The following is a 25,166-nucleotide window of genomic DNA, read 5'->3' on the forward strand; positions in this document are numbered from 1 at the left end:
TACTGTTCCATCGATGTGGATAGGGGGGTGTTCCCTCTGCTGTTTCCTGAAGTCCACAATCATCTCCTTAGTTTTGTTGACGTTGAGTGTGAGGTTATTTTCCTGACACCACACTCCGAGGGCCCTCACCTCCTCCCTGTAGGCCGTCTCGTCGTTGTTGGTAATCAAGCCTACCACTGTTGTGTCGTCCGCAAACTTGATGATTGAGTTGGAGGCGTGCGTGGCCACGCAGTCGTGGGTGAACAGGGAGTACAGGAGAGGGCTCAGAACGCACCCTTGTGGGGCCCCAGTGTTGAGGATCAGCGGGGAGGAGATGTTGTTGCCTACCCTCACCACCTGGGGGCGGCCCGTCAGGAAGTCCAGTACCCAGTTGCACAGGGCGGGGTCGAGACCCAGGGTCTCGAGCTTGATGACGAGCTTGGAGGGTACTATGGTGTTGAATGCCGAGCTGTAGTCAATGAACAGCATTCTCACATAGGTATTCCTCTTGTCCAGATGGGTTAGGGCGGTGTGCAGTGTGGTTGAGATTGCATCGTCTGTGGACCTATTTGGGCGGTAAGCAAATTGGAGTGGGTCTAGGGTGTCAGGTAGGGTGGAGGTGATATGGTCCTTGACTAGTCTCTCAAAGCACTTCATGATGACGGAAGTGAGTGCTACGGGGCGGTAGTCGTTTAGCTCAGTTACCTTAGCTTTCTTGGGAACAGGAACAATGGTGGCCCTCTTGAAGCATGTGGGAACAGCAGACTGGTATAGGGATTGATTGAATATGTCCGTAAACACACCGGCCAGCTGGTCTGCGCATGCTCTGAGGGCGCGGCTGGGGATGCCGTCTGGGCCTGCAGCCTTGCGAGGGTTAACACGTTTAAATGTCTTACTCACCTCGGCTGCAGTGAAGGAGAGACCGCATGTTTTCGTTGCCGGCCGTGTCAGTGGCACTGTATTGTCCTCAAAGCGGGCAAAAAAGTTGTTTAGTCTGCCTGGGAGCAGGACATCCTGGTCCGTGACTGGGCTGGATTTCTTCCTGTAGTCCGTGATTGACTGTAGACCCTGCCACATGCCTCTTGTGTCTGAGCCGTTGAATTGAGATTCTACTTTGTCTCTGTACTGACGCTTAGCTTGTTTGATAGCCTTGCGGAGGGAATAGCTGCACTGTTTGTATTCGGTCATGTTACCAGACACCTTCCCCTGATTAAAAGCAGTGGTTCGCGCTTTCAGTTTCACGCGAATGCTGCCATCAATCCACGGTTTCTGGTTAGGGAATGTTTTAATCGTTGCTATGGGAACGACATCTTCAACGCACGTTCTAATGAACTCACACACTGAATCAGCGTATTCGTCAATGTTGTTGTCTGACGCAATACGAAACATGTCCCAGTCCACGTGGTGGAAGCAGTCTTGGAGTGTGGAGTCAGCTTGGTCGGACCAGCGTTGGACAGACCTCAGCGTGGGAGCCTCTTGTTTTAGTTTCTGTCTGTAGGCAGGGATCAACAAAATGGAGTCGTGGTCAGCTTTTCCGAAAGGGGGGCGGGGCAGGGCCTTATATGCGTCGCGGAAGTTAGAGTAACAATGATCCAAGGTCTTTCCACCCCTGGTTGCGCAATCGATATGCTGATAAAATTTAGGGAGTCTTGTTTTCAGATTAGCCTTGTTAAAATCCCCAGCTACAATGAATGCAGCCTCCGGATGAATGGTTTCCAGTTTGCAAAGAGTTAAATAAAGTTCGTTCAGAGCCATCGATGTGTCTGCTTGGGGGGGGATGTATACGGCTGTGATTATAATCGAAGAGAATTCTCTTGGTAGATAATGCGGTCTACATTTGATTGTGAGGAATTCTAAATCAGGTGAACAGAAGGATTTGAGTTCCTGTATGTTTCTTTCATCACACCATGTCACGTTAGTCATAAGGCATACGCCCCCGCCCCTCTTCTTACCAGAAAGTTGTTTGTTTCTGTCTGCGCGATGTGTGGAGAAACCCGTTGGCTGCACCGCTTCGGATAGAGTCTCTCCAGTGAGCCACGTTTCCGTGAAGCAAAGAACGTTACAGTCTCTGATGTCCCTCTGGAATGCTACCCTTGCTCGGATTTCATCAACCTTGTTGTCAAGAGACTGGACATTGGCAAGAAGAATGCTAGGGAGTGGTGCACGATGTGCCCGTCTCCGGAGTCTGACCAGAAGACCGCCTCGTTTCCCTCTTTTTCGGAGTTGTTTTTTTTTTGGGTCGCTGCATGGAATCCACTCAGTTGTCCTGTTTGTAAGGCAGAACACAGGATCCGCGTCGCGAAAAACATATTCTTGGTAGTACTGATGGTGAGTTGATGCTGATCTTATATTCAGTAGTTCTTCTCGACTGTATGTAATGAAACCTAAGATGAGCTGGGGTACTAATGTAAGAAATAACACGTAAAAAAACAAAAAACTGCATAGTTTCCTAGGAACGCGAAGCGAGGCGGCCATCTCTGTCGGCGCCGGAAGTAGTATTAGAGCTCGTTTCGTGAGCCATATGCCCATAGACTTCCAGTCATTGAGCTAACTCTAGTTAGAAATTGCGCTGGCGCTAGTTAGCAACTTCCTTCAAAACCGCATATACATAAAAAATGGTATCCACGAGTTCATCTGACTCTGGGGAAGTAGATAAAGGGCCTCGTTGCCAAAATCCCAAAATATCACTTTAAGGAGGAAAGCGACACATTTCTTTGGGATGTAAAGAAAAAAGACCTGAACTGTTAATGTACAGTGTAAGGAAACATACAGTATCCCTATATGTAAAGATGTGTGATGACAGAATGATGTGTATGTTTGTGTGCTGCCGTGGATATGTACAGAATGTGAGTGACAAACAGAGATAAAAGGACGGTGGTCGAGTCCCTATAAGAGACACATACCGAGAGAGGTGAGCGTGTGTGTGTGTGTGTTTGTGTTGGAGAGAGAGTGTTGTGTATTAAAGAGTAGCGCTATGGGGGGGGGGGGGGGTGGGGGGTGGAGTTGCGTCTGGGGAGAGAGAGAGCCACAGAAGGTATGAGCAGTAAAATGTGATGCACCATCTGTCGGCCAATAATAACCTGCGTGTTGTAAAGGCTCAGAGTTTAGTCAGCAAACAAGCACTCCCAAACACCCGAGTACCACCTCACACTCTATGTCCAACCTATACACCTATACCCCCTTATCCTGACCTGTAACCCTGGCTGGGGCATCCTACGCATCATTTCTCAGCGTTACAGTACACTTAGAAAAAAGGGTTCCAAAAGGGTTCTTTGACTGTCCCCACAGGATAACTGTTTTTGGTTCCAGGTAGAAACCTCTCTGGAAAGGGTTCTACATGGAACCCCAAAAGGTTCCACCTGGAATCAGAAAGGGTTATCCAAAGGGTTCTCCTATGGGGACAGCCGAAGAACCCTTTTAGGTTCTAGGTAGAAAAAAAGGTACTAAGTGTACTTTCGAGCTGGGCGATATGGACAAACATACTTATTGCAATAAATTGCTTGAATTGATGCGATAACAGTAAATATAATGAAAAGTTTATAACAAGAAAATAAGAAAAGTAGGCGGACAGTTTGTTGCAATAAGCTTTCAAGATTATTACAACTTTATTACAACTTTCAAGATTATTACAACGTACTGGCCGCTTACTTGTCTTCTTGAATTACCTGCCATTGAGGGGCCTACTTTCCCACTGGCCTCATCTAATATTTAATGTTCGCCACAGTTGTCCCATTAACAATCACCCATATTCAGTGATGCAAAGCCCTTAAGTAAAAATACGTAAGTAGTTAAGTCGTTTTTTGGGAGTATCTGTACTTTACTTTACTATTCATATTTTTCACAACTTCTACTTTTACTTCACTACAATCCTAAAGAAAATAATGTACTTTTTACTCATTTTCCTTGACACCCAAAAGTACTTGTTACATTTTGAATGCTTAGCAGGACAGGAAAATGGTCCAATTCACGCACTTATCAAGAGAACATCCCTGGTCATCCCTACTGCCTCTGTTCTGGAGGACTCACTATACACAAATGCTTCGTTTGTAAATTATGTCTGAGTGTTGGAGTGTGACCCTGGCTGTCAAAAAATAATAATAATCAGGGAAGTGTGTCGTCTGGTTTGCTTAATATAAGGAATGTGAGGTATAGCATTTACTTTTGCTCAAGTATGACAATTGAGTACATTTCCACCACTGTACTTAAGTACATTTTTTACATTTGTTATTTAACCTTTGTTTAACTAGGCAAGTCAGTTAAGAACAAATTCTTATTTACAATAAAGGCCTACCCCAGCAAAACCCGGACGACACTGGGCCAATTGTACACCGCCCTATGGGACTCCCAAACACGGCCGGATGTGATACAGCCTGGATTCAAACCAGGACTGTAGTGACACACTGACATACAGTGCCTTAGACCGCTGCGCCACTCGGGAGTATTTTACTGGGTGACTTTCACTTTTACTTGAGTCATTTTCTATTAAGGTATCTGAAATATATTTAATTTCAAACGTCACATTTCTCTAGTATAGGCTACTTATTGTAATGAACTACAGGTATATCAGCAAAATGCCTGCGATAGGTGATCGGTACGGTCAAGGTCGATCATTTTTGGTTCATCATCCCAGCTCTACGTTACAGTAGCGTCCATTAATCGGTCGCATGGATCCGTAAACATCAGACAGGAAAATGTAATGGCTGGGAAAAAGCATTAGAATGTCTAGTACCCCAGGGATCATCAACTAGATTTTGCCGCGGGACGTTTTCTTCTTGAGTGGACCATCATGGCGCTGGAACATCATTACAAATTATTTGTTGAGTGCAAATTGACCACACAAAGCCCAACCAGATATAATATTTGACTAAAACATCATTTCAAACCTTGCTTACATGTGTATACGATTATGTGTCTCTCTATTATGTGTGGGAATACTTGGGACCAGATTTCCAAAATGTAAATCACTTGGAGCTGATTTCCTGGTGCTTTTACAGTCTTTTATGTCCATCAATGCAAATGACCCAAAATGAATAATAATATTTTATTTTTGCACAGAAAACATTGGGGGCCAAATAAAACCACCCGCGGGCCAAATTCGGCACACGTGCCAGCAGTTGGGGAACCCTGGTCTACCCTATTCAAACATTAAAGACCTATAATTTTTACTCTGAATCAAGGTACATGTCTATTGATTTACCAAAGATATTTGTATTTATATCCAAAGCCCTGGAGGGATTGACTTTACCACTGTATTACGAGGTTTCAGAAGTCTGTGTGTGTTGATGTAAAATTGGGCTGAAGTTCGGGGAATAGCGATCTGGTCTATTTCTCTGGTTAACTAGAAAAACCAACACACACATAACACTAAGGAATACACTGGAGAGGCAGAGGGAAGGGGGTGTTGATGCATCAAAGAAAGCTAAAAAGTAGTCACTGGGGATTCAGTCCCATGTTAAATACTGAACTAGATTATTAATTGCTGTACCAGAAGAAGCTGTTAATAAGTTCCTCAAAAGAGTGAGTCTTTCTATCTCTCTCTCACCCACTCTCTCCTTCTTTGTCAGTTGTTTTCTTAGAGTCTGTAGATGCCATTCAGCTAGGACTATAAACCCCATACTGTAAGGTCAAACTTCTCCAGTGGTCAGAGCCTCTGTACCTGCACCTGCAGTGTCAGTGTCCTCTCTGTTGAGCAGACACAAACCGGGGCCTCTCCCACTTGTGATTGGCTGAGGACTGTTGGGGCTCAAGGGTACCGAGCAGTAAATTCATCATGTGATGATGGCCTGTATGTCAGCTTGTCTCAGCAGGACTAGGTCAGTGTGTGTGTGTGTGTGTGTGTGTGTGTGTGTGTGTGTGTGTGTGTGTGTGTGTGTGTGTGTGTGTGTGTGTGTGTGTGTGTGCGTTTGTGTGCGTGTGCGTTTGTGTGCGCGTGTGTGTGTGTGCGCACGCGTGTGCGTGTGTGCGCACGCATGTGCGTGCGCGTGTGTATGGGTGCGTACATGTGTGTATGTGTTTCTGCATGCATGTGTCCGGAAGCAGAGGAGCTGGCCTGGGGATGGACAGTTCAGGAGTGTTCGTCTCTACTCCAGCTCCAATCTATTGCTGACCTGTCACTGCAGACAGCTAATGGATGTCCAAGTCTGTAAGAGTGTAGGCTACAGTCTCTGTGTGCTTGTGTACGGGAAACGGAGAAGACAGAAACAATAAGAGAGGGAGTGAAAAAGAGAACTTCCTGTTGACCTTCTAGAAAGAAGGATAAAAAAAAAGGCTGATAAAAACGAACCTGTGTCAAAAAGTAGCGTTATGACTGAAGCAGTGGCTAACAGAGAGTGATGTACGTGTCAGGCTAACCGTGGGAGCTGAACAGCCAGAGGAGACGGTGTCCTAAACAGAGCAGATCATGTCGACTCGCCCCGATACATGCCAGGTGCTGCTCAAGGCCTCTGAGCCAATTAAGAAAAAAGAAAAAAAAACAACAGAAGAGAGGACGAATAAAAACATCACACTTCCCATGGGCTCAGGAACAGAGGAGGGCCGGGATGGAAAAGTTGCCGTATGGAGTTGGTCTCCTACAAGGTGCTCATATCGCCGCAACATGATCTATCTCTCTCCTATGGCAGACATTACAAGGGCAACCCGGTCTCTGGCTGTCACAAACATGTTCCCAGCACGGCTAAGTGGTCTGCGGGTATCAATAACAGTCACTGTGTTTCCAAGGCAAGAGGACTGGGCTGAGGGTTATTGGAAAGCACCACATGATTAATATAGTTCGTTATGATGAATATATGTACCTTTCTCAGTGACGACCAGGTCTAGAACAAGATCTAGACTTCACTTGCCTCTGTGAGATCGGGTTGTTTTTTCAGCGTGTGATCTGCAATGTGTTACACGGTATAAATCTGGCGAAGCTTTATTTCCTGCAAAGCTTAAATTTCTTGGCTTATTTTTTCTGGCATAACTTTTTAAACCTTATCGTCAGTGCTTTCCCCCATGCAAGCTTTGCCTGTCCTTATCTCTCTCTGTCTTCCTCCTCCTCCTCCTCCTCACCCTCCCTTCTCTTATTTTCCTTCCCTCCTTCTCTCTTCCCTTTGCTTGGCCTCTCTCTTCTCTCTTCCTCTCAGAGAGAGAGAGAGAGAGAGAGAGAGAGAGAGAGAGAGAGACCTATTTGTCTGCTTTAAGTGAAATCACTCAATTCTCAAAAGTCAGTGGGGGACTTTGGAAAGGGGAGGGCCAGGAGAGGGCCACCTCCAAATAAGTTCCATTAATCACAAGGCAGAGTCTAATGTAACTAATATTTTACAATTAGAGGAGACAAGATGGAGCTAAAAGCCATCTATCTCCCTTACACCACATGATCATCGATTCATAAGGCAGAGCCTGAGACTAGCACAGAGACACATTTACCAGGAAACAGGAGGCCAGGGGATTGTGTGTTTCTGTGTGTGCCTCTCTGTTTGTGTGTGTGTGTGTGTGTGTGTGTGTGTGTGTTTAGAGAGATATTACTCTACACTCTACAGTACATACAGTACAACATAGACAACATTTCAGTGTACTGTAAATATGCAGGGATTGTCTAAACTGATTGAGCAGAAGAGATGACATTATGTGGTGAGATGACCAGTGTGTGTCTGGATGTGGGTGGGTCTGGATGTGGGTGTAGATGGGTGTGTATGGGTGGGTGGGTGTGTGGGTGTGTGTTTATTATTGAACAGCGTTACAGTTTAGGCTTAGAATCCCAAAAGAGTACCGGTATTTCTCAAATTGAAGTAACTCAACGTTACGATCTCCCTGTCTATGAGGATAGTGCCAAGCACAGTCTAACAGGCCCAGATTGTCTTATGGTTACAGATTGGTAGCATTCAAACGACAGCTCATAAGTAACTAGCAGCGTAGCCTAGTGGTTAGAGCGTTGGTCTAGTAACCGAAAGGTTGCGAGTTCAAATCCCCGGAGCAGACAAGGTACAACTCTCTAATCCTAGGCCGTCATTGAAAATAAGAATTTGTTCTTAACTGACTTGCCTGGTAAAACAAAAAATATATTTTCAACATTAAATAGACTTGGTTATTCTACACTGTGGTTATGGGGTTGCTGACGCTGGATCAAATTGCTCAGAACAAAAGGTGCCATTTATTGTAGTATTTATTTTATTGTTATTCTATGATACCATTGTCGTGAGTCAGTCCTTTCAGTGCAATGTGAAAACAAGGGCAGAGAATAGCTAGTTTCCTCCTGATGTGGTAAAAGCTGGTCTTTATCGCCCTCTAGTGGCCAAGGTGGAGCAGTGCATAATGCAGAGACTCCTGCAACATGGAGGCCTGTGAAATTAACCACAGCTGAACAAATGAGTGCAAGGACAGGTTCAACTGGAGGTCACCATCTGCCCAGTTACAACTGCTGGCACACTTGAACGGAGCCGCACCATCATCTTAAGCACATCAATCGCCGCTTCACACATTGCAGCACAATATGGCGTGAAAAGGAAAGAGGAAATGGATGCAGAGAGAGAGGAAGAGAGAGAGACAACGGGCAAGACAAGAGATGTGAGAGAGAGAGAGAGAAAAAAAATGAAATGAAGGGAGAAGAAATGTTCATCAAGCTCTGAACAGGGTCATGAGGCAAACTGATGACGCGTCACAGAACATCAAGCAATGAAAAGACATACGAGCAGCATCTAATGAAAAAAGACCTGATGTGTTCTTTAATCAGTGACACGTGCACGATCACATTCACAGTAGGTGAACACACACACATGAATATCCTGGTTTTGATTAGGGACTGTCTGATTTATACCCATACAACACGTCCTTCCTTTAAACACTTTAAGCAGGTAGCCTAGCAGTTCGCTTGTTGGGCCAGTAACCAAAAGGTTGCTAGATCAAATCCCCGAGCTGACGAGGTAAAAATCTGTTCTTCTGCCCCTGAACAAGGCAGTTAACCCACTGTTCCTAGGTCGTCATTGTAAATAAGAATTTGTTCTTAACTGATGTATTAAATTACAAATAAATAATACATTTCACTACCAGAGACAGAAGGAGAAAATAATTATGTCAAATGGTTACTCTCTGCGAATGTGAGTTTTATTAGGACCAGATTCCGTGCATAACAAGCGTCCCCCCCCCCCCCCCCCCCCACACATCTGGTGCAGTGCAGCTGATCCGTTTAAAAATTAGTCAGGCATTGACCTGGGCCTCTTCCCAGCAGGCTCAGCAGCCGCTGGGTCCTGGCGTTAGGTTAACTCAAGTATGGATCCCATCAACCAGACCTGGATCAGGTTTCAGCCTGTACCACCAAAGAGGAGGAATAAAAACATGAAATACTTACCCCTTGAAAAACATCCCAGACTAGAACTAGGGGAACAAAGCGGACTCCAGTGACGGGTACTTTTGATGTGGGTAAGGAAGTTTGACCTTTTTGAATGTTTTGATACAGTTACTTTCCTGCCTGTGACATTGCTATGGGAAACGGAGAGATTCCTTAGATGAGACGAACGCGGTCTCAGGGGGTGGAAGGTGCTGCACCCTCCAGCTCGGTAATGGACCTGTGAAAAATGATATCACAGCACTATCTGTCTTAGATCACACACACACACACACACACACACACTAACCAATTACACACAATATGTCCAAAACAAATTGGCGTGATGGGTAGACTAGAAAAAGAAGAAACAAGGAGAAGAGCAATTATTTGCCCATCCTGAAATAGGACTTGATGGTGTTTTGGAATTAACAAAACATTGGCCCAAGGGCACAGTGCTACAGTTAGCAACACCATTACTTGTCATTTGAGATGTCATGGAACAGGCCAGTTTGGTGCTACACAGTCAGCTCTGTAGTCAGTCAGCACTGTATCCCCTCTGGCTACTTCCTTGTACAGCACTTAACAGTGAAGTCAGGGAGAGGGGAGAAAGATGCATCATTTATATTGCTCATCATTCAGTGCAATATAACAAGCGCTTCACCAACAACAGTCAAGAGAAGTGCTCTCAGCTGAACACTGATCTTTCTTTCGGTGTGTGTGTGTGTGTGTGTGTGTATCAGACGGGATGTAGGTCCATTCTGGGTTTCCCTGGTTTGCATGACTGTGTAAACCATTTTCAGTATGCTTGTACCTGAGGCATTAAGGGTGGAAGTTGATGGCTAGGCCTACATTCATGTGTGTATATATTTTAGAGCACAAAACTACCTGAGTCTGCATAGGTCAGTTCTCCATCCAATGCAGTGAGGTGACGTTGTTGTTTGTGGTGGGATGACAATATCATATAGGCCTACCATAATTAGTTTGTATTGTAGCCTATTCAACAGCATGAGCATAGTCAATGAAGCTCTGCGATAAAGGACTAGACTGGAAACGGAATAGTTTTGAGGGAGTGGGATATTCAGACTGTCGTTCACTCAACACTGGCATTTTGATGCTTTATTTTCTCCTAAGTGACTGTTATCCTGTGGGGGGGGGGGGGGGAGAAACAACCCATCGCTCGACAACAATCCGTTATAGTTTGAATACATTTTATTTTTATTATAAGTACAGTTCAGTAGTTACAAAACGAAGCATCTGCCATGAGAATACAGCAAACAAAAGGTTTTCAGCTCACAAGACAGGTTCGTACGTGGAATGCTCATATACCGGTTCAGAGAGAGCCAGACAGTTAATATTAACCTCTCAGCTATACAACCACACAACGGAGAGAAGGGGAGAGAGGGCGTCACTATGGGACTGACCGGGCCCTCTGATTGGTTAACTCAGACCCAGTCCCACAATCCACTTCTCAGCACCCTGTTTAATTCCCAACAATACCACTTTTTGTTTTATATTTCTCGTCCTTTTTTCTCCTCCTTCATATTTTGGAATTGGGAATTCTAAAGTCAAGAAAAGCAAATTAAAAACAGGCTTTTTTTTGTGTGTGTGTGGAGTTGAATTTCAACCCGATGTGGAACTTGAGCATCGATCATCACTCTGCTTTAGAGTAACAAACAGCATGTAAATGATGACCACACAGGTGACTTGCATGCCTTGGGTTGGCACTATGATAACAGTTTTGTCAAAGCCATGTACTGTGGTCCTTCAAACTGAAAATGTACTGTATATATATGTGCACTGTACATACCGCATTAGAATTCTCAGGGTTCACAAGAGGACATAGAAACATTTCACAATGTCAAGGGACACACAGACACACACACACACACACCTTCATTGTAGTTAGTGAGCTAGTTTTGTACTGTATAGATTTTGATTTATAATACTAATCACAGCGCAAAATACTTTTGGGAGAAAAAACAAATCCTTCTATGCATAATGTATTATGTATATAAGGGCATATGTTTGGAGCACATGAGTAGATTGTCAATCTTTTTCTTTTTTCTTTGAAATGTAAGAAGGCAAAAAAAAAAGTACAGTACTTGGAAGAAAAGGAAAACAGATCGACCCTAAGGCCTACCGTCTAAAACAACTAGCTTCGTGGATGCAACAACGGATGACTGTATCTAAGGCTAGACAATATTTGTTTTTTCCAGTTTTTTCTTCTCCTTCTTCTTCTTCTTCTTCTTTTTTTTTTAAGTAAATACATCAAACCGTTTCAGTAGTCAGTAACACTTTGCAACATTGATCGGTGGCAGTATCTTACAAACATTTGCAACACTACAGTCCTCGAAGTCAATAAGAGAGATGAAAAGGGGAGAAAATACAATCCCGTTTTGTTTTTCATATCTTCTCTTCAAGCTCTATGTTTACCTACAGGACAAGGTCGTGTAAACTAGTCATCACTGTCACTTCAACACCTTCTGCTCTTCACAAACAGTGTTTTTTTTTTGTTTTTTGTTGTTGCTACTTCTCTCTTTTTACATTTAGTTCTGAGCATTTACAGGCTCTGTGATATAGAGCGAGAAGAGTCTTCCCTTCGGTCCTGTTCCTGTTACGGGGAGGGGGTGGGGTGAGGATCCTCAGTCCTCTGTCCATCATCACACTTTACTGTACAATGCTCGGGCTTTCTCTCCTCGTTGTCACATCTACTAACATCCCAATCATATCTGAAAACTACTGCTCTCTCTTAGTTAGCTAGCACAGGAAAAGATTGTCAGAGAATGTCATACTTCTGGTTTAGTTTTTAGTTTTTCAGTTTTTCTTCTCCCTGTTAGTTTGTTTTTGACACGCAGAGCATTGTGCCCTAAAACAGGGTAGAAAACAGCAACTAAAATGTGCGTGGCAATAAGTGTGCTTGGTCTCCATAGATGGTTGGTCTGGTCAAAAGGAGCTTGTTAAGCTACAGCTCCAGCTGGACAAGAGTGGGAATGGTACAGTCCAGGGACAATACCATTACTGTGATCCAGGGGTCACTGAATACCTGTCTTGTACTGGATCTGATAGGAGAGAGAGAGAGAGTCTGTCGTACAGGTGAAGCACAGGTCAGCACAACAGTTCAGTCTGAATATTATCTGCTTTTTTTTTGTCAACAATGATGGACGCCATCTTGGATCAAGGAATGTGTCATAGTAGGGGTGTTTTAGGGACTGTCATTTAGCAGGTAGTTTCAGCAAAAACATCAAAAGGAGAGACATGAAGAAGACAGAAGATGGAGGGAGGAGTCATCCATGAGAGGACAGGAAACAGAATGGTTAAAGTCGCTGTCTGTCTGTCACTTTGCTGAGCGTCACATCCAGTGGCCTCTACAAGTCATTTCAGCAGGTCTGTCTCTGTCTCCTCTCCATCCTCACACAGGGCAGAAACACTCCTTCATAGTTCCTTTTGAATGACTTCTCTTGTTTGATTGTAGCATGTTTTACATCAACGTCGTTGATATAGTGTGTTCCTTCATCATCACCATCATCATCATGTTCCTGCCTTGCTCCAGCCGGGTGCTCGGGCGGGAGTTAGTCTCTGTTAAGAGAGGCTGCGTCGTGCGTCTCAGTGTCAGCTAGGTTAGGCAGCGCGAGGTTAGGGTCGAGGGTCAGCGCGGGGCCCAGGGCTCCATGGCCTTCTTCCTCTCCTACCCACAGATGAACTACAGTTAAGAGAACAAACGCAGATTAACAAGACTGCCCCGGCCCCCACCACAGCCACAACACTAAACATAGCATAGCAGTTATACACACAAAATGGCCACCTCTTGCTGTAACAAACATCACAAAGGGTGAAGTAAGAGCAAAACAGAAACTGACATTCTGTTCAGGAACCAAGATTTAGCATTACACATATATGACAAAAAAACTTCTAGACTAACATTGAGATGACTAAATAAAGAAAATGCTAAACTTGGTTCAAATGTATGCTAAGCCTCTAACAGGGACTCAGAGGTGAGGTTGTGAGGTGTTTAGCAAAGTTTGCAGTCTAAAAATGGTATGAGGCACTAGCAGTAAAATGATTTCCATACTTTTTCCAAGCAAGTTTGTTTGCTAGATAAGTGTGATAACTTGGTGATCATGTACTCAAGTAAGCAATTATACCACATGTTTGAATCCCAGACAGCAAAACATGCTCATCTTCAAGTTCTGCAACAGTGTGAGAGCTAAATAACACCATTTCTGTTTCCTTTCACAGTTCCATTGCCATTTTTTTTGGCAATAAAATCTACCGAATACATCTCCATGTCATGTTCTTTTTTCAAAGTGCCGTTATGAAACTAACAAAATGAAATGAAAATCGCTTTTAATCGATCGTGCTGTCGCAAGGAAGATATCGAAAAAGAAATGAAGAGTCGGTGCAGAGCGACGGAAAGCTAAAAACAGGAGCATCGTTTTGATTTCTCAAAGAGCAAAATTACTGCGGCCACCTGCTCTCTCTGTATTAAAGCACATAATCACACCGTCACGCTCAAATCAAGATGTACTGTACGTTCACTTACAACTCCTATGTCAAACAGTTCCGAAAAAAAGGCTGATGACGAGGATTCTAACGAGAATTAAAGTAGCTCTCAGGGCTCGTCTGAGTTACACGCAATCTTCATTCACACTTGAAACATCCTATGCCAGACGCATCAACGAATGAAAACGTTCATCTCTGGGGGTTAACCTTTCAAGACATACCACACACAACTGCTTTCATCTCTCGAAGAGAGAGCATCACTGTTCTACCCATCATTTGCAGTCTCATCTGCATGGTTCTGTACGACGACGCAGTCTTAAGGAAATACTGTCAGAGCCAACTTTGACCACTAGATGGCAGACTAAGCCTGTGTATGTCATGTATGCTTTTTTATAGGGTTATATGATGGAACAGACGGTTGGTTTATACTATTCTCTGTCTACATCTATGTTTCACGCATAAATCTATCATTACTCAGCCATTCACTAAGGAATCAGACTAAATGTCTATCAACAGCTTCATTTTGGAACGCATCCAACGGCTAATTTACGGAGCCCCTCCCCCTCCGCCCCTAAACAAAATATGTTGTCGTAGTCCACCTAATAAACAAATAAATGTTTTTCTTGACATAAAAAGTATCTGGTCTCTCAAAGGTGGCTTCTCCTCGTGATTTCCCTGTTGTTTTTTTGTTTTTTTTTACTTCCAGTAATGAGTTACAGATTAAGCCCCATATTTGATTTTCACTGTTCATTAACTAAGCCACCTGGAATGTTATTATTTAAGCATGACATTTCTTCTCCCCCAACAACTGCCACTGCGAGCAGGAGACTTCCAGGCCAACTTTATAGATTCCTCATAACTTCCTCTCAGTTTTAATTTCCCATTCGGGTGCAGAACAGATGCACCTCACCAGCCAACCCAAGGACCTCGTTGACATTCCACTTGTGTCTGCCATCTTAAAAACAACTACTGTTTATCATACCAGGTCAATACTGTTTAAATAAATACTATCTGGTTAATGCTGTAGACTACATACTTTATCATTATAATGTAAGGAATCATTAGGAAAAGCATTATGGAAATGTATTATGCAAAAAAAGAATAATATTGGGATGGGTAAATGCTACAATTTATACAACAGCATCAGGCCAGCAAGACTCTCTATATCTGTGACAACTGATTAGATCATTATTTGTATAATAACGTATATATTTTACACTAAATTGCAAAAATGCACCGTAGTCAAAAGGACTAATGAAAATGCTGAAAGGGTGAGGACGCCCTCTACTGGTAAACTGTGAGATAACAGTCAGAATGGCCATTTACTGGAGTAGAGGGCCCTAGATACCCAGGCATATGGTAAGAGGACACATAGCTCCAGGATCCACCCTGTGTTAATACATGTGTCATGCTTAACAGAATGGATAAATGAATAGACGGACAGAACAATGGCCTAACACAAGGCTGAGAGCATGTGTTGTAAACCGCCTTGGGAAATATTAGTGTTTATAGCGTGGGGGTCTCTAAGCAGTTTCTCACCTGACATTCACAAGCCATTTTGCTGTGAAAGCCTCGCTAGTACGCAAACTACACAAGACTATTAAGCTAATCGGTTACTATGGAAAACAGTATAAATCCTTCTATTTTACATTGTGTATTGCTCTGGATTTGTTACTGGTGTGTAAAGGTTTGAGACACACAAAAAAATAGAAATCTGATGAGGCCAAAACAAAAGCAGGAGAAGTAATTCCCCCAGACAATCCTAGCCTCCATGTAGATTAAGTGCTAGTCTTCTAATGATGTGGGTTTGACTGCATGAGACTTGAGTTTAGCTGTAACATAAGTGCCATGGAAGTGACTGATGCCCTATGTACATTTGAGTCTGCTGCAGGCAGGCAGGCAAACAGGCAGTTACAATAGAGCACTGCCATTGAAGGTGCCTCTGAGGACTTCCTTCTCTCCCAGGCATCCGGCGACAGTCGACAAAAAGTGTTGTTTTTGGCAAAGGTAGGCCTCATTGTAAAGCCAGTATTTATAAATATGTAAATATGAACAGCACACACTACCGCTTGAGCGCGAGGATGTGAACCCAAATCATATTTTTAGAAGGTTTTAATGAATACGGGATGTTTATGAATACCATTTGCTGCGATTCACGAAGACAAGAGGAATCCACATCCACCCCCATCCCTCAAAGCACCACTAAAGAAGAAAAAAGCACATCTGCGGTGAGACACAGCAGGATCTTGGTGTTTATGGCTGTTTCTGCTCAGATCCCCATTAGAAAGCACACTACCGCGTTAAGGTGCACAAACAGTGACAAACTCCTGCATGTGGTAGTGGCACAATGGATCGGTTCCCAGCTATACTGCATCAAGGAAGACGATTTGTGTTCCTTTTTTAGGTCAGACAAAAGTACAAAAGGAGAATCCATATATGCGGGAAGGGGGGGGGGGGGGGCTATTTTGCTCTATCTGATATTGTATTTTTAAAGAATGGCGCTACACAATGTAGGTATTGTTGTTTAAGATGCTATTTTATGCGTTCCTCCTTGCCCGTAGGTATTGTATGAGACATGGGTGTCCAGGAAAAAGCTAGGTCTTGGCTGAGAAACAGTGGGCTGGAGTGAGTGCCCTCCCTCTCCCAGTGACTGTTTCTGAGACTAAGATGGTTGGATAGATAATACCTCCGCTGAGCAATTTAAGCCCAAACACTCTGATGCAACAATCGGTCTTCTTTGCCTGATAGCGTTTTCTCCCCCCCTCCCCCCCCCCCCCCCTCTTTTCCAAATGACTTTCTTTCATATCTAATTATATTTGCTAATGATCTTAGAAGAGAATAATGGAATGTGCTTGATCTATTACCTTTTTTTTTTCAATACATAAATACAATACAGAGAGAATGGCTATTCAGACAGAAGAAGTATGCAAGATTGTAGTGCTTCTAATGGGCAAAATAACCCTCTGAGCCAGAGCACTAATGGAGGGATTTGAACTCACGGATCACAGAACAGCGAGAGCGTTGTTCTAACTCCGAATTCAAACACGCAGTCACAATTTGAGCCTAAGTCGACAAACAAATGGCACATAGGCCCGTTTTTGTGTCAGGGTCGTGACTTGAGGGTTGGTTGTGTGACTGGCTAGCAGTGGTAGAAAAAGTACCCAACTGTCATATTTGAGTAAGAGTAAAGACCCTTAATATAAAATGACTCAAGTAAAAGTGAAAGTCACCCAGTAAAATACTACTTGAATCAAAGTCTAAAAGTATTTGGTTTTAAATATGCTTAAGTATCAAAAGTAAATGTCATTGATAACATGTACTTGTAAAAAGTATCTAAAGTGAAATGTAGAAGTATAAATCATTTCAAATTCACTTTATTAAGCAAACCAGACAGCACGATTTTCTTGTTGTTTTTATTGTACAGATTGCCAGGGGCACACTCCGACCCTCAGACATCATTTACAAACTAAGCATTTGTGTTTAGTGAGTCCCCCAGATCAGAGGCAGTAGGGATGACCAGGGATGTTCTCTTGATAAGTGCGTGAATTGGACCATTTGACCTTTAGGGTGTCAGGGAAAATGTACGGAATAAAAACAACAGTATTTTCTTTAGGAATGTAGTGAAGTAAAAGTAAAAAAATTGTCAAAAATATAAAATAGTAAAGTACACACACCAAAAACAACTTAAGTAGTACTTTAAAGTGTTTTTACTTAAGTACTTTACACCACTGCTGGCAAGGCATTAGCAGCCTGTTAGACCCAACAGTAAGGGGGGTTGTTTGAATGTGACCCCAGAGGGCAGGACCCTCTCCCTAACGCGTGTGAGTCTCAAAGCAGGACAAAGTGTTGCATGAGTAGGTTTGCACAATGTGGAGAGCAAACTTGACCATGTGATCACTGACTTTTGCCTTCACCCTCCATTTTGTGTGGTAGAGCTACTGCTCAAGGCTCATCTATCTCTCTCTCTCACTCTAAGCATGCCAGTGTGCCTCTCTTAGGGCCCTGCTAATGAATAGCCCTGCACTCCCTTGCCAAGCCCCGGTCCCCTCTTAATCCTCTCCTCCATTCTTCCCTCTGTCTTTTTCCCACAGGCAGCCGGACAGCCATGCCATGACAGACGCACTAACCCCCCCCCCCCCCCCCCCGCATTAATGGAAGGAAATGGCATTCGATCTCTATTTGATCTCCTAATCATTTCTGCTGAAATGATAATGAGCGCCCTTCCAATCTTCCCACAGAGGATAAAATAAATAGAAGAGATCCTCTCTGTAGCCGAGAAATGACATCTCAGTCACCCCCCCATGCACTCATAACCAACAAATAGCTCCCCTTTAAATAAGCAACATTTCAAATACACACACACACACAAACTTGCACACCCACATGCACACACACTGGCGACTGCTGTCTGTGATTCTTTTCAGCTGACCTAATCCTGATTGATTCGTTCAGCAGATAAAAACTCTGTCCACTTCTGCCCTTTACTGCGGGAACATAATACCAGCCTTTATTCAGCAACAATGTAACATAATGGCGTTGGAATGTGCAAAAAAGAAAATCCCATGCTTGTGGTTTGAGCACAAGCTGTAGTCTAATGTAGAAGGGGAGGGGAAAAAATAATTAACCACAGAGTACCACAAGTGCGCTGGAACTAACAAGGTCAACCAAAGGCTGTCGCTAAAACTTTTTCTGTTGTCTCTGTAGAGGGCACGTTCTGGTTGGTGGGACGAGCCGGGGATCTTCTGTACTCTACCCCCCCCCCCCCCCCCCCCCCCCTGTCTCTATTGTAAAAGGAAACTTTTGTCTGGCAACAGGAAGAGGTGAGGTCATCTGTGCTCATCAGGCCTCATTTGAGTATGAAGCATGCTTTTTATTCTATCAAGCCTGTACGCAGGGAGGGCCTAGCTGTGCTTACATAGACCGCACACACTTCCTTCCTTCACTTACACATGGACTACAGGCTGGGAATGTTACCGTTCCAGGTGTTAGTGATTTTCAATGGACAAGAATGACTGTGGCAAGCTACCGTACAGTACATGACTTCAGGGCTATAAAAAGAAGAAGATGAGATCACAACACCTGTCAAAATTAAGGTTTTAATTACACAACATACAGACATGAAAGAGCACACACACGCACGCGCGCACACACACACACACACGCACGCGCGCGCACACACACACACACGCACGCGCGCGCGCACACACACACACACACACACACACACACACACACACACACACTCCCTCAAACACTGACACAGAGGGACAGTTTCAGTTCTAGAGCCGTAGCGGCTAAAACAACATAAAGATATTCCAAGGCCCTCTCGCAGGCATGTCCTGTATTAATTGTCTGTGCTAATCTCACAGCTCTGGGCTCCCTCGAGTGTGTGGTATTATTCGCACTAGCATCGCGCCACTGCCATATCTGGTTACTAATTTTGTGTGGCGTCGCGCTGCGGAGGGAATGGAGAAGAACGCTGAAGCGACACTGTCAGCCTGGGACGAGGTCCCCTCTGAGTGACGAGAACGACACTGTCTGTCACTTCAGAGAAACGGAGGGGGGGGGGAGTGAAAGACAGTGAGAGAGAGAGAGAGAGAAAGAGAGAGAGATGAGGAGAAACAGAGTGGGCCTGTCACTGCACCACCTCACAGGTTCCCTACTCTACCACTACAGACAGACTGAGCACAGGAACCTGCCTGCCGCTGGAGCACAGCACCTCCTAGGGCAGGAATCACCCTACAATATAAGACGGGCTCCTAGTGGATCAGGGACAGGAGTTTAAAATAAGAATGATGCAGCTGGAGACCTAGGATGTGCTCCGCGATGAGGATCCAGACGAGCAGGTAGATGCAGACAGGGAACTCTTCACTTTCTCTGTGTTCATCGTAAACTTTGAATACACTCGTGATTGTGGAAGCACCCAACAGTAATGATACAGAGCTCAACGCTGAATAATCTGAGGCTTACTATCGTGATAAGGACAATAAAGAGAGTTTACGGGCAAGATCACACAGTAGGGCGACACCAGAAATGTCTCTGAATGCTGGCACTCTCTCTCTGTTCGATCCCTCTCCTATCCTCCTCCCCCCATTCCCCCCCGTCCCCCGTCCTCCCACCCCCCCGTCCCCCCTCCCACATCACCACAGTGTGCTGCAATGGAAAATCACGAGCACCTGGCTTGTTTTTTTACATTTTTAATATGATTTTGCAGACTTCCTCTGGTCTCTGATGATTCAACAGTTCCCGGTATAACATCTGCTACTTACTCTTACTGGGTCTCAATTAAGACAGCGCTATTCATGAATCAACTTGTATTTATGTTTCTGTTTTTCACATATGTGCTCGAGAAAGAAGAGCCAAACGGGCCCAACCACGCTCAAAGAAGATGTTAAGAATAAGGTCAAAAAGTGAGTACAGACTTAGAGAAGCTCTGGCATTAAGGGGACACGTATTAGAGGGAATAAAAACAACAACAGCTTTAAACCTACAAAAGCTGGGCTGTGAATTAGCATCCGCCTTTAAGAAGGGACCAAAGAGAAGTGGTGATATGATTATGTAAATGAAAACAGGATTTCCTGCTTGCTGGAAGCATTTCTGACCCGTTCTCATTGCAAATCCTCCATTTAAGAATAATTCCCGAAGGGAACCCCTCCGTTGCTTAACGGGATAATTATGATATACGAAACCTTCCCGGATCACCCCCCCCCCCCATTTCTCCGGCTCAGTCTTCCTCTCCCTCCCTCTCTTACCCTGCCATGGTCAGCCAGCACATCCAGGAGGCTCATTGTTTCCGCTCCAGTAACAGAAACAGCGAAAGAAACAGAAGATTTTCTTCTGCAACTACATTTGACATACACAGGTTGTTAATTCTACAGCTTCTTTAAATGGGGGGGGGGGGGGGGGGGGGGGTCGGGGGGAACATGTCCATATACACTGACACACACCATCTCTGTTTTTACCTCAAACTCAAGATCAATCACAGATTATTATTGTTCTGGTCAAGTCCAATTCAACTTGAGGGGTATTATAGTACACATCTACATTGGGGCATTGAGTTTAACACCATATGAAGCCTTTTTTTTCTTTTTTTACCTCTAGTGGACTGTTTGGACTTTACTTCCTGGTGAATCCTTAGCCTCTGCTACAGCACAGTATCTCTAACCGCAGGCCTTCATTCTAAGCAGTGACACCCTGCTCTTCATGATTAGACCAGCTCCTCCCACTAGGATCTTTCCTATTACCCCTCTCAGTCAGCCTGTAACACGTGACCTCAGTGTGGGAGAATGGATTTGAGGATGGAATTGTATCACATATTACTGAGCTCTCGAAGTACATGTGTGGCAGAGCGTTGGGAGGCAGTGTGAAAGGCAGCCTCTTCAAGGTTTAGCGTGGCTTTGTGTGTGCGTCCTTCGGCCCACGGTGGATGAACGCCACTGTCTAGCTTTAAACAGGATGGAGGGACTAAAGCAGCCGTGACCAGAGGCTATCAGCACAGGCCACATCTCAACCCCGGCTACAGTCCCCTTGTGATCTGACACAGCCCGTACAATATAACACACACACACACACACACAGAAATCCCTTTAAAAAAAAACGATACATGAAAAGGGCAAAGGGAAATGACTCCGGTACAAACATGTCATATTCAGATCTACAGTTTAATTGCAGGCTAGGCCGTTGTTTAGGTTTTTTTTTATTTACTTTAAAGACGTTGTTAGAGAGCAAGATGTCAAACTATTTGGTGCTGGTGTAAGCACTTACGGCAAGCCTTTTTTCCCTCACTTGACGCGGCCGTAAACAGTCGAGAAAGATCAAAACTATACATCTGAGACCAAGAATCCGTTTTGAGATGACAGATATGGCAAAAGTTTTCCGTGAGATTTAGTGCGAAGAGGGAAACAGATTCGGAGAGCGAAGGCAAATCAAAGAAAGATTTTTGACGCAGAAAGATGTGATCACTGAGGAACGTTGCACAAGGGGACGCGTCCTGTTAAAGTTCTCTCCTTTTTTTTTCAGAGGAGGTCGGGGGCGGGGGGGGGGGGGGGGGGAGGTGGGGCCTCTGTAGTGAAATGGCCCCCTACGCAAACTCACCACGGCAACAAAAAAAAGGAGATGTTCTCTTTCGCTCCGGAGCGATAATGTGTAATATCAATTATTTATCTCCAAACACTGTTTATGAAGCTGGGGTGGCGGTTCTAATCAGCAGCGAGCGGAACATAAAATTTCACCACACGGACGAGGCGTTTTTCAGAATCATTACTTTGTGTGCGCTTCTAATTGAGTCCTCATAAATTACCAAGTAGGTAAAGTCTTGGTGATGATTGTTCCTGCTCTTGGCCAGTGCCGTGCCCTTGGAGGGACGAGACAAGGTAGTGACACCCTCAAGAGGAACACTTCGTTGCTCTGTGCATGACGCTCTGTCTGGTGTGGACAGTGTCTTACGGTACAGGTAGACAACATGACTGAGATAAGGATGAGAAAGGACCCACTGGGCGCGGACGTCAATTCAACATCTATTCCACGTCGGGTCAACGTAATTTCATTGAAACGATGTGGAAACAACGCTGATTCAACCAGTGTTTGGCCAGTAGGGAGAGATGAAAGGGGAGTTCCCTGTCCAGACATATTGATTGAACAACTCAAGAATACAGTGTTCTTCAGTTTCTATGGCGCACATCTCACTAGTATAAAATATGATCAACATTATCATTAGTTGACTCATTTCCAGGATGGTAATGCAGAAACAAGTCTAAAGCTAATGCAGAAACAATCCTATTTTGATCACTCACTCCTCTCGTTGTTTTGACATTGAAATCCATAACATTCCTTTTGTTCCTTTGCCTTCTCTCTCTTTTCCCAAGGCTGAGAAACATCAGACATGAGAACCATTTACCCGTTTCTAATATAAAAACCCGGGAAATGTACCTGGGATTATAAGTCATTGACAAATAACCTTGCTGAGAGATGCAAACTAGATTTTGTTCAAAGCTCTCCGACAGCCTCAAAAGAGATTAGTTCAGTTCTTACCAGTTCAGTGATGTCACGGGGGAAATGTGTTTAAAGCCACATTGATTTATTGAAAGATTTCCCAATGAGAAGACGTCTCTCGACTTAGCGGCGAGTTTGTGAGCGAGCACGCTTGCGTGTGTGTGTTTATGCACCTCAAATAAATTAAACAAACTGCAAAGAACTGAGAACAGAGAAGACATATTTTTGAACAAATTAAGAGCAGAAGTTACACTTAGAGACTGCCGTTTGATGGCTGAGACAACCACTTTTCCTTTGTCGTTTTCTCTCTCTCTCTCTCTCTCTCTTTCCGTTTACCACATGCTGTTTATCCTGCTGAAAACAGTGATTGTAGAGCGCTGAGACACACAGGAGAGATGACGAGGTTGTATAATAAGGCTCTTTTGTTCCCCTCGGGGAGTGAGCACAGCATTAATTTTACACTATTACCTTTTTTAAGAGTAATTATGAGCCTCTGGTGCAGAGGTCTGTGGGAAACAGTGGGCTGTACAGGCCAGCCTATGAGTGGCCTGAAGTGGATGGGACCGGAACCATCAAGATGTCACCCCACACAACTGTCAGAGTGGATGACGTTAACCCTCTCCCCTAAACTCTCTTGATCACAAGCTCGCTCTCCCTGTCTCCCTGTCTCTCTTTCTCTCTGCTCTCTCTCTCTCTCTCTGGTTCCCTCTCCCTGTCTGTATCTCTCTCTTTTTCTCGCTCTTTCTCGCGATCTCATGCTGCTTACTTTTAACTCATGAGGTCAGACGGAACCCCTGGGCAGTTCTCCCAGAATTCTGAGCCTGGTGAAGTCCTGCAGAGTGCCTTCTGGAACTATGGAGTGACCGCCAGAAACACACTGTTGAACTAACCCTACCAGCAAAAACCTGATCATATCCATCCATAATAAATGCCCCAAATATGTTGCGATAAAGGTCAAGCAAGGGCATTTTAAGTGCTGTATTCAAGCAACTATGCCCAGATATTTCTTTCAGACTAACGTGATGCCCTTGGATGACGGGAAGGCACATCGATGGCTGCCGTTCACCCCCCCTGCCTTCTCGCTGCTCTCCAGGCGTGGGAGGATGACAGCACAATGATCCCTTGTCCAAATGAAAGGCTTTGTGTATTCATCTATAACTGCCCACCATGCAAAGATAACCAGCCACACTCAGGATCAATATAGAACAGACAGAATAAAAACAAAACTACAACAGAAGATGAAGAATGTGTCTCTCCTCTCCTTTTCTTTATGGACAAAGAAGATAAAGAGAGGAGGGAATGACTGTTCGACTGACAAAAGTCGGACCAGTAGAGAGATCCGTGAATCCATCGAGTAACTTTAAGTTAAGGTTATTTCAAACTCCTAGTATCACATCTTAATTCTCTTATCTGTAAATGTAACCGGTTAACAGAGATCTGACATGCTTTTCTATCAACGTATGAAACCGAGCAGGCGTACTGTCTAGTTGGACTGTGGGTTATCGCAGAGAGACAGGAGTGAACTTTTGGGGTGGGCGGGTGGACGCCTTTAAACAGCGGCGAGAGAAACACGGCTCTGCGGCAGTGAACAAACACAGCCTCTCCAGCTAAAAAGCGTGCCAGCCAAACACGGGATCAAACAGTCCAGCGTTTGGGTGTAACGATATCGACAGAATGTCAAGCACATAACAAGGTCTGGCAAAAGGGGGGGGGGGGGCTAGGCTGGTGTGTGTATAGTCAAAAAGACATACAAACACAAACACACACACAAACATCCTTGCCTGTCAATCAGCATAATACAATATGGCTACAATCTAGCATAACATAAATGCAAGCAGTAGAGAACAAACGGCCAAGAGAGCGCTTAGATGAGGAAACAAGCAGACGATTAAACTGAGTTCCATAAAAATAAAAACTAATTTAAAAATCCTTGAGTGGGTATTAAAAACATGTACAGCTGAAGTCAGAAGTTTACATACACCTTAGCCAAGTACATTTAAACTCAGTTTTTCACAATTCCTGAAATACAATCCGAGTAAAAATTCCCTGTCTTAGGTCAGTTAGGATCACCACTTTATTTTAAGAATGTGAAATGTCAGAATAATAGGAGAGGGAATTATTTATTTCAGCATCTATTTCTTTCATCACATTCCCAGTGGGTCAGAAGTTTACATACACTCAATTAGCATTTGGTAGCATTGCCTATAAATTGTTTAACTTGGCTCAAACGATTTGGGTAGCCTTCCACAAGCTTCCCACAATAAGTTTGGTAAATTTTGGCCCATTCCTCCTGACAGAGCTGGAGTCAGGTTTGTAGGCCTCCTTGCTCGCACACACTTTTTCAGTTCTGCCCACAAATTTTCTATGGAATTGAGGTCAGGGCTTTGTGATGGCC

The 25,166-nt window shown here is 44.2% G+C and overlaps 1 protein-coding gene across 10 annotated transcripts in view; it reads right to left on the reverse strand.

The window, feature by feature from the left end:
• The window catches only part of znf536 (zinc finger protein 536), a 190,672-nt gene that overhangs the window by 10,783 nt on the left and 154,723 nt on the right, over positions 1–25,166 (reverse strand). For 5 of the 10 annotated variants that reach the window (XM_090238435.1, XM_090238433.1, XM_090238434.1 and 2 more), the window contains one exon: positions 10,475–12,980. The exons of the other annotated variants lie outside the window; for them this stretch is intronic. In XM_090238435.1, the coding sequence (XP_090094561.1) occupies positions 12,850–12,980 (131 nt within the window). In that variant the 3' untranslated portion in view covers positions 10,475–12,849. Of the gene's footprint in view, positions 1–10,474; positions 12,981–25,166 lie in introns of those variants that run through there. 10 annotated transcript variants of the gene reach the window in all.

Source organism: Oncorhynchus mykiss, chromosome 6 (genome assembly GCF_057628025.1).
Source record: "Oncorhynchus mykiss isolate SJ-2025 chromosome 6, ASM5762802v1, whole genome shotgun sequence".
Lineage (NCBI taxonomy): Eukaryota > Metazoa > Chordata > Actinopteri > Salmoniformes > Salmonidae > Oncorhynchus > Oncorhynchus mykiss.